Here is a 10,211-nt window from a genome sequence, read left to right on the forward strand (position 1 = left end):
AATTTTATAGTATTTCCTTAAAGTACACTTCCAAAGTCCAGCAAGTGTTTCTTGGGCCAAGACTGTGTGTCTAGTATTAAACACCCTCAGTGAACAAGCTCAGTTGACTGTCTGAATCTTACTGACATTCTCTATAACAAAATAGATTACAAGTTTGAGGAAAATCTAATACAAGTAAGTTTTAAAACTAAGCATAATGCCCGTCGCATTAGTGCTGAGGACTAGTCTGCTCTTATATCCAGTCCTCCATGTCACAGGCAGGTTTTAGCAATGGCTGTGTTTGCAAGGTTCTACCTGAGGGCTTTAATTGGATTTTCTTCACAAATGAATTTTCATTTATAGCTGATATAGGTAGGATCTGTTGTTAGAAACCTCATGCTGTATTGCATTTCATCTGCAATGAGGAAAAACTGTGTCATGCCTCTGACAAAACTCCAAGGAAAATGTTGAATGTTACAGAGTGGAGAGGAAGAAACAAAAGATTGCTGCAGGTGACTTAAACTCAGTCACTGTCACTTTCTGACTGTCAATGGAATTGGCTTCACATTCTACACCTGTACATGTAATCAGATTCAAGTTTGTTATGACTTTGATGTGAAGAATGGTTGAGACACTACATCAGTCAGGGGAGTAAAGGGCCATCCAGAGCTTCTGTATAAATGACTTCCTCAATCTTGAGGCCCAGGCATTCTTCTTCAACTTGATAGTGGCTTTCAGTGTGAATATATGCTGAACCTTTCTGCAGGATTTTGTATTAAAGCACTTTAACAATTCTGACACTGTACCTTCCTTCTGCATCTCTGAATTACCATAGAAATGTAATAATTATGGCTATCAGCAAGACTTTTCTCTCACACTATATCGTTCACTTAATAGCATTTAAGAAGCAATCAGTTAACTAAATAAATGGATTAAATCTTATCTGTCTCTGTCAGGCAAAGGATACAGTACTCATTTAACATGATAAACAGAGCCATATCTCTTCTTCCAAAGCTGGAATCTTATAGCTTGAGTTATACTTAAGTGAGCACAAACTACATGCTAAATCAGTAGCACTCAGTAAGTTGAATTGCCTGAGCATAAGGAAGAGAAAGAGACTGATCTTTTTTTTACAAGATTGCTGATATCTCTATCCTATTTCACCACTGAAGCAAGACTGAGTCGCAGACCAGGATAGGTCATGTATTGGCTACTAATTAATAGGATCAATGAAGATTGTAGCAGTAGTAGTAGTAGTAATAGTAGTAATAAAATTAACAACAACAACAATAGTACTAATATCCTTTCCTTGAGTGCCATGGAAAAGGAAGGAAAGTGGCAAATATGTTTCCATTTGCAACATATCTTGTGCATAGTTGTTGTTAAAGTTACCAAGTTATACTCAACACATCTTTTGTGATAAGTGTGCAGTTTCAGGGGACACAAGGGTTATCATAATACTACAGGATCACAGGCCCTCTGTGTCATGTCCTACACAGAACCAGAAATCAGAGTAGTCTGTTTGTGATTTTGATGGCAATGTGCTGTAGATGTAATTTCCCTCAGTGAACTATTTAGGAATCTTGCTCTTACATGTAAAAGAAGGAAAAAAACATCGGAAATTTCCATAACTGGACAAGACAATACTACATATAGCAGTAGAAGAGGGATGCACATTTTTGAAAACATGTGAACATGAGAAACTTCAAGAGTATTTCTAATGTAGGAAAACATAAAAATTATCTGGGCATCATGTAAGCAGTGGAAAAAAAATACATCAATTTTTCATTGCACTCACTGAATCACCCAGCAATGTGCACTCACAGCCCACAAAACCAATGGAATCCTGGGCTGCATCCAGGGCAGAGTGGCCAGCAGGTTGAAGGCATGGATTCTGCCCCTGTGCGCTGCTGTGAGGCGCTCTGGGGTTGAAACCTCACCTGGAGCACTGTGTCCAGCTGTAGGGATCCCAACATAAGAAGGACCCGGAATTGTTGGGGCAAGTCTAGAGGCAGCCACAAAGCTGATAAGAGGACTGGAGCACCTCCCCTACAAACACAGGTTGAGAAAGTTGAGGCTGTTCAGCCTGGAGAAGAGAAGGTTATGTGGAGACCTCACAGCAACCTGCCAACATCTGAAGGTGGAATACAGGGAAGCTGGAGAGAGACTCTGACATGAACTACAGTGATAGCTCAAGGAACAATGGGTACAAACTGAAAGATGGTAAATGTAGGTTAGATGTATGGAAGAAATTCTTTACCATGAGTGTGGTGGAACAAGTTGCCCAGGGAGGCTGTGGACTACCCCAATAGTGGAAGAGTTCAAAGCCAGGCTGGGTAAAGCCTTGAGCAGCTTGGTCTAGTGGGATGTGTCCCTGCCCATGGCAGAGGTGCTTGGGACTAGATGATCTTTACAGTCCATTCCAACCTTTAACATTCTATGATTCTATTTTGCATCAATGAAATAGCATACAGTGACATCACTAAAGGTCCTGCTGAGAAATTTCAGGACTGAAAATTATTTTCATTTGTATTGCAGTAACTCAGAAATCACTACTCCCTTATCAATTACTTGAGGTTTAGTCACGGTTAGTTTATTTTCCCGTTCACAGGAGCGTGTTTTTATAAACCGTTGCAGTAAACAAAGGACATATAACTTTCGTTTTCTGGGATTAAGTGAAAATATGTAAATCAGGTGTGACATGCACTATGCTTCATTAAAAAAATCCTAAACTTATTCCGAGAAATCTTCCATATGGTTAAACATGAGATTCAAAAAGTTCGGGAGGTAAGGATAATTATTGGATAATTATGAATCATAATTTATAGGTTGAAAGCCTATTAATTTTTAATATTCTATTTTTTGCTAACAATGCCATGGGAAACAACTTTTCTGTGCTTCTGTTACTTGAAGTTGCATTGGAATTGTTTCAGTCAAGGATCTTTTTCTGAAAAATACCATAAGTATCATGATATTGACTAGCTGGAGCAAAAAGTGTTTGTTGCACATTGCGCTTTTCTTTCTCCAATTTAATAGGAAATTAGGAAGATGAATTTGGACCCAGAGTTTGACTTAATGATACTTGATACTTCAAAAGAAGGGTTGTTTTCATACATTAGTTTCAAGATCACTCCTTGAAACAGTTACTGTTTGTCTGAATAGAGACAGCCAGTTACAGGAGGAACATGAACTACAAAGTTGTGCTCCTACTTCTAAAGCTTGCCAACGTTTGGTGAACTTCATAAACCGAAATGTCTTGAATAAAGTCTTATAAAAAATGTAACCATTTTTCCAAAATTATTAGTACATACTCTTTTTCCTAAACCCCTTCTAGCTTTCATCATTCATGCTTCCTCTAAATCCATTGCTTTTTTTTCCACTGTATAAAATTAGGTGGATTCAAATACAGGAAGAATCTGGAGCATTTGTTTGTTATTAGTGTGGAGATAGTGGTCTCACACATACAAAATATTAAAAATACTGAGAAATGTTAAAATTATTTTTGTTTGGCGAGTATACAGCATGAAATCACAGCCCGTAATACAACAGATATTTTTCTTTTTTATTTTTATTGTGCAGTACAATTTTAGGTTAATAAAACAAAGACAATACTTTTATTCTCTAATCCCCACATTTTATTATTTTTATTTAAATATAACATACTATGCATTGTTGCTCAGTGATTTTGGTATCCCTTTTATTTTCTAAACCCCTCCCCCTGTTTTCCTTTTACTCAGGAGACTGTTATGCTCAGGGTGACAGAAAACAGAGCTTATGGCTGAGGACCCGGGATACTCTAATATCTGCAGTTTGCTCCCACTATAGTGGGTGTTACAGTATACCAAACACACAGGAATCATTGATTCCTTCAAGGGTTTTTTATTTTGGTTAACTTTCAGAAACCACTCTTCATGTCACAAATGGCTCCTGGCTCACTTTGGGAAAGTGATATTTCCTGATCTTGTCATTTGAGCAGCATGGTGTTTTGAGTACTATGACAATATTTATGCATAATCCTCCCCTGACCAAGTAATCTAGGTAAGTCTGTAAGAAGAGAATTTCATTTGTACTCTAAATGTTCCTTAAGTCGTCATTCAATACTGCATTCATCCAACTCATACTGAAGGTTCAGTACGGGTGGTCCATTATGTCTTGTCAGTTTTAATTAGTGATTACAAATTTAAACAATAGAGATTCCTTTTTATCATGGTAGTTAAATTTTGCTGTGAGCTGCAATTACATTTAAAATCTGAAATTCATATTTCTCTTTCTAGAAAAATGTCATTTGTGAAGAAGACAACTGGAGATAAAGTACCATGAAATGCAACATCAGCTATCAACTAAAAATATGTTGTTTCTCAATGAATTCCTAGTTTTAAAACAGCTGACTTTATTTAAGGACAGGAAATATAATCTGACCATTTTGTATTTTATGGGAAAGCTTTTTTTTTTGCTTTTTTTTTAAAAAACAGCTAATACTTAAATAACAGATTAAGATTGAAGTGCTGGTTAAACATTGACTTAAATAAGTTATAGAAGATTCCAACAACACCAGCCTTTATAGAGGTTAAACATTCTCAAAAAGACACATTAAGCAAGGCTCTCCTTTGTACCAAAATACAGTCTCCAAACAATAAAAATAAAACCAACTTTTTCACAACGAGAAATATTGAAGATAAACTGCAGCATCAATATAATCTTATAGTTATCAGTTAAAGTATTTAAAACAAAATAATATTATACTACTTTTGTTTCTTACTAAAGACACTGCAAAGGCTTATTTATTTATTTAGTGGAATACAATGTGAAGACAGTGGTACAAATTGTTTGATGCACTGTTTTCTATTTATCTGCTCTAACAAAATGAATCTCAATATGGTTACACTGGTGAGCTATCCAGAGCTCTCTAAAATTACTGAGTAAAGCAAAATATAAAACAAACCTTATGTACCTTTAATTGAACAGACTTCATATTATGCTTAACTTTGTTATATTGCAGTTGCTCAAGTTAAGCCACGGGACGAGTAACACTTCATAAAAATGTGCTGGATATTATGTATTTTGAGCCTTCAGTTACTGTGATGGTTGTGAAAGGCATGCTAAAACTGAAAACCAGCACAGCTTTTCAGTTGGCTCTCGTATGTAGTATACACGTGAGTAATAATCTCCGAAAAATGCATGAGCAGGATTTTGGATCACACGAGGATGATTTTGGTCTTGCAGCCCTTAGCTACATACCAATCCCACTATAAGCCTGTGGTTCTTCAAATTTTTACCAAAGGCAAATGGTTTGAATGAGAGTATCAATTGAATGAGAGTATCAATTGAATAAGGTGTGCAGGACTGTGTTGCCTTCTTGCTTACCTTTCAGCAGCCAAACGTTACACTTAGGAATTACACACTACTGTTTTATTTTAACACTCGCAGTCTCAGTCTGATTTTAACAGGGCTGACCACATCAGGGCTCCAGCCCAACGTGTGCTGCAGAATATCACACTGATAGCAATGTGTTAGATCCTAGCTCCAAGCTGAAATCAAAGTCAGGTGAATATACACACAGATGCATTGACACCCAAATACAGATGTGGCTCCTTCTCTCAATTTCAAAATAGCAGAAAGACCCTTTGAACAAAGTATTTCCTGAAGGTTTTTCTTGAGTGCTGATAAGTACAAAAATTTCTCCAATATAAAGACACTCAATACCATAAATCCAAGCACTGCTTGTTTGGTCTTATGCTTAAGTGCAAGACAGTTTAGGAAAAAATGGAGTATACACTCTAAATTCTGCCTTTAAAGCCTTGTCTAATTCTCTGAGTACTTCTGAGGTTCTGACATTTTAATCTATCAACCGCTCTGTGAAGTACTAAGAAAAAGGGAAAATAAGAAAGAAGCAAATGAGGAAACATTTAAAATAAAAAAGATATTTAACATCCTATTAAATAAATAACTTAGAGAGAAATAAAGAGAAATGAATTTAGGACATACAAGCAAACCATACTATTCATTTTGTTAGAACAGTTATACACTACTTTGCTTATCCTATCCATTCGTCCACAAGGCTTCTCCAGAAATGTCATTATTTGTGCATATGACCCAAGTGCTTCCAGTAAATGCTTGTGTGTCTAACTGTTCATTGAATCATTAGGCTTGAATGAGCAATTAAGGACTTTGATAAGAGTTAGTATTCCATAAATAGCATTCCCCATGAAGATCACGCAACAGATTGTCTTATGTCCATCAAGGTCTGTTGCAGTGATTAAAAAAAAAAAAGTTCACACTGGCAATAAATTCCATCCCCTTTGATCCAGCTTCATTTTGATTATAAGATAAGACAACAAACTAAATAAAGGTATTTCATGTGCCAGTAATAAGTACAAAACTTTCAAAGGCTTCCCCGCTCTCATTTCAAACATGCAGATGTCTGTGCTACTTCTCCGCATCTAACTTTTAAGAGAACTACCAAATATTCTTGACATAACAGCCTTTGGTTCAACTGCATCAAAAAAAGTTTGTTCATCTACGACATGACTACCATAGGAAGAAAGTGAGCTGAAGTGTTTTTCCTTCTTGTTTTCTGTCCTCTCTTTGTGGTTCCCCTCCCATTCAGGGCCACAAACATTTGCCTTCCATTGTGCTTCCAATTTAAGGACGCGTATGTGTTATATCCATTTTCTTCTATTCTTTCCTTCAATTTGCAATCGCTATTAAACTCCTTCTGTTAAAAGAAGAAAAAACCCACAGATTCAGAACAAACATAATATTTCAGCATACTGAAAACAAATACTTTTAAAAAATGTTTCAAAAGCTTGTAGTCTTTCATATGTGACACACTTTCAGGATTCCACAGTGTATTTAAACAAAAGTTTCACTGTGTTCACAGCATATAAACCATCATAGGTTAGACTGCAAAACGTGAAATTAAAAAAATATATAATTAATAATTCAATGCATAGACATAGCAGTTAAATTATATAATTCATTAAGAACTGAAAATCAGCTTCTCTGTGTTGGAATATGGCAAGAATATGAAATCAAGTTCTCAGTCATAAACTCAAAAGCATAAGGAAGCAATCTTGGGATCATAAATCACATTTCATTTCTAACAAATATAACTTAAATATCTTGAAATTATTGATACCATACATTAAACAAATATTGATGGAATAGGACTATTTTTTATTTAAAGTAAGAATCTTTCAACCACACTGGTAAAGAAAAAGGGCTTTTTATGGATAGGTGCAAATCATTGTTATGCTGCTATCACAATTGATGTGAAGCCTGTTCACTTGGCTGACCTGAAAAGAAGCTTAGCCTAAAAAGGAATCATGTATGATCCCATATCTTATTGACTAAACAAGGTTGGAAGTAATTTTATTTATGGGACCAGGGATTAAGATTTTCCATTTTTAATGGAGAAACAGTTGTCAGGCTGTTAGAATGAATGAACAATACAAGCCTGTAAAATCATGTAGGGGAGCCTAATTTCTTTTATACTGTTAAATGTAATTTTATGTAGATGAACTTTTCCATATAGAAGCCAAGAATAGTTCTTTTCATGAACAAGTAATTTGTATATATTAAGGCATCCAATTTTCACAAACTGCTTATATTGCATTTAGAAGACTTTTTAAAGTGGGGTATATGAAACATAATTAAATTAAAATGAAAAATCAGCATTTTGTTGTTCCTGCATTTCAGAAAATAAGATGCCATTGCGCAGCTCAGGGAGAAGGAGGTTGGAATCTCAGAGTATGATATACTAACTGCATGCACTATTTTTAATGTAATCACGAACAAGAGAAGAAATAAATCTGAATAAAAAATCAAGTTTCATGTTAATGAAATGAAGTTAAATATATTTTCCATACCTATTAATTTAAATTAGAATTTTTATACTAATGTTAAGGACTTTGATGCAGTGACAATTTTGTGTGAACAGTTTATGTTTCCCTTAGTTGCTTCAAGAACCATTGAAGACCTGTTTGATAGAATTGCACACAGTCAAATTAAATTTGGCTCCCAAAGTGCTCTTTAATTTCAGGATTAGTAGTTGTTTGAACAATAATCAGTGGGGAAGACACTATCAAGGCAAGACTCTTTACAAGACCACTATTGGCACTGCCTTCACCACAAAGCCACCATATAGATAATTTACCAGTTATTTTCTGTAATATGTTGCCTCTGGCACCAAGGTATTAAAAAGGGAGGTGCTCATCAATCACAGTTCTAAACCAAAGTAACTTCTATCTGCCAGTTTGTTAAAGAAGCTTAAAGAGGATAGTTTTGTTAGCATTCACAGTTCTAAACCAAAGTAACTTCTCCTATCTGCCAATTTGTTAAAGAAGCTTAAAGAGGATAGTTTTGTTAAAGAAACCTAAGAGTGAGTCTTATTCCCCTCATTTTAACCAAAATTAGTCAAATGGAAAAGTACTTGATTAATGTAAAAAGAGCTTTGTTTGTTTTCCTAGATGCAGAATTGTACTCAAATCCAACTTGTACTTCTATTCTTAGATAACAGAACAGATTATTTCTTGATGTGCTTAAGAAGTCTTACTGGCAGGGGTCTGAGTGCTACACAGGACTGCTTTGCTCATTTCAAACAAATTTCAGCATAAGTCTGCACCAATGTCTATTGTGCATGTGCTCAAGGGTGTTTTTACAATTTTTATTGGTTCTGTTTTTGGTACTTGTATCCATCTGCAAGCTGCCACACTATAGTAATATGAGGCTAACTGCAAATTCTGGGATTACGGGAAAAATAATAACAGAAGCATTCTTGAAATTGTTAAAGTATTATGGAATAGGTTTTGATAAATCATTATGTTGTGATTTTATGATGTGAATATTGAAACATTATCTCAGCTGGAATTTAAAAAAAGGCTTCCCACATTCGTATCTTCCTGTCAACACTATTTCTAATACACTATGAATTACCGAATCTCATGGCAGCAATTTCCATCTATGGTACATGAAAGCTGCTTCAATGTCTTTTGTACATATATAGTGTTGGGATAGACTCTGAACAGATTCTCACCACACCAGGCAAGGCTGGCAAATGGGGTAAGAGAGTCTCTCTTGGGCTCTGGGATGGACCATCACAAATGACTGAAGTGCACAACTGAGATGTGTGAACTGAAGGTGGTGATTTATGCTAATATCTTCACCTACGTATAGAAGCATACCCATGATCAATGACTGTACTGAGTAACTCAGTACACAGTTTTCTCTCTCAGTAAGCACTGATCATCCCATATTTCTGACCATTATAAATCTAGAAATTAAATTTACATTTACAGGAGCATAAAAAAGATGTCTTTGTTCTTGTCTCTCCTTGATGTGATTCTTTGACACTGTCACAGAGTTTAGAGAACCAGAAGCATGTTGAACCAGTGACTAGCCACAGTGCAGGTAATGTGATTCTTTGACACTGTCACAGAGTTGAACCAGTGACTAGCCACAGTGCAGGTGAGGGACGGCAGTTCATATAGTTTGTATGAACTACACACACTCTATAGAAATGTTTCCTTAAGAAAGAGGGTCAAATGACTAGAGGCCCCTCAAGTCTCATTTGAGTTTGCCATTAGTTCATTGTTTTCAGCAGAAATAGGAGGCCTAGCTACATTGCTCAACCATAAACTCAGTCCCTATATGCGACATCCTTTCTATAAAGCATATGGATGATCTAAACATTGAGCAACCTGCAGAATGGCTCATAACCTTTCCAGGAACTGGAACAACATTGCAAAACTGCAACCCAAACCAGATGTAATACCAGAACAATCTGGTGTTTGTGGAATCATGGGGATATGTGAGGATATATTTGAGTTTAGTTGTTAGATTTATAGATCATATTGCTTTCTATTAAAAATATTTGGATAATTTTTGAGTTTTGGGTTGGTTTGTTTGATTATTTTTGGGGTTTGGTGTTTGGATTTTTTCCCCTGCAAGTATCTGTAACCCCAAACTTACACAAATACAAATTAAGTATATATGGACAACTTTCAAGTGTTACCTGAATTCTGCTCTGATAAATCTTAGCTGCTGATATTTCAGTTCATGTCTCTCTGTCGTGTCCATAATCTTAATCATTAGTCAGTATAGTCAATTTAAAGCTACTCTAGGAATATTCACAGTTTTAATTTAATGATTTGGTCATTTGCTCCATCAGCTCAAGTATCCATGATTTCAGGCACCTTTATTCCTTCCCCCCCCCCCCCCAAATTTCCTCTAAT

At 35.7% G+C, this 10,211-nt stretch overlaps 1 protein-coding gene across 3 annotated transcripts in view; it reads right to left on the bottom strand.

Moving 5' to 3' along the window:
• Positions 1-3,529: 3,529 nt before the first annotated feature.
• FGF10 (fibroblast growth factor 10) overlaps positions 3,530-10,211 on the bottom strand; it is a 60,513-nt gene continuing 53,831 nt past the window's right edge. For all 3 annotated transcript variants that reach the window (XM_039709966.1, XM_039709965.1, XM_039709967.1), the window contains exon 4: positions 3,530-6,694. In XM_039709966.1, coding sequence (XP_039565900.1) covers positions 6,497-6,694 — 198 coding nt within the window. In that variant the 3' untranslated portion in view covers positions 3,530-6,496. The remainder of the gene's footprint in view (positions 6,695-10,211) is intronic.

This window comes from Passer montanus, unplaced genomic scaffold (assembly GCF_014805655.1).
Source record: "Passer montanus isolate IOZ18808 unplaced genomic scaffold, ASM1480565v1 scaffold22, whole genome shotgun sequence".
NCBI classification, from domain to species: domain Eukaryota; kingdom Metazoa; phylum Chordata; class Aves; order Passeriformes; family Passeridae; genus Passer; species Passer montanus.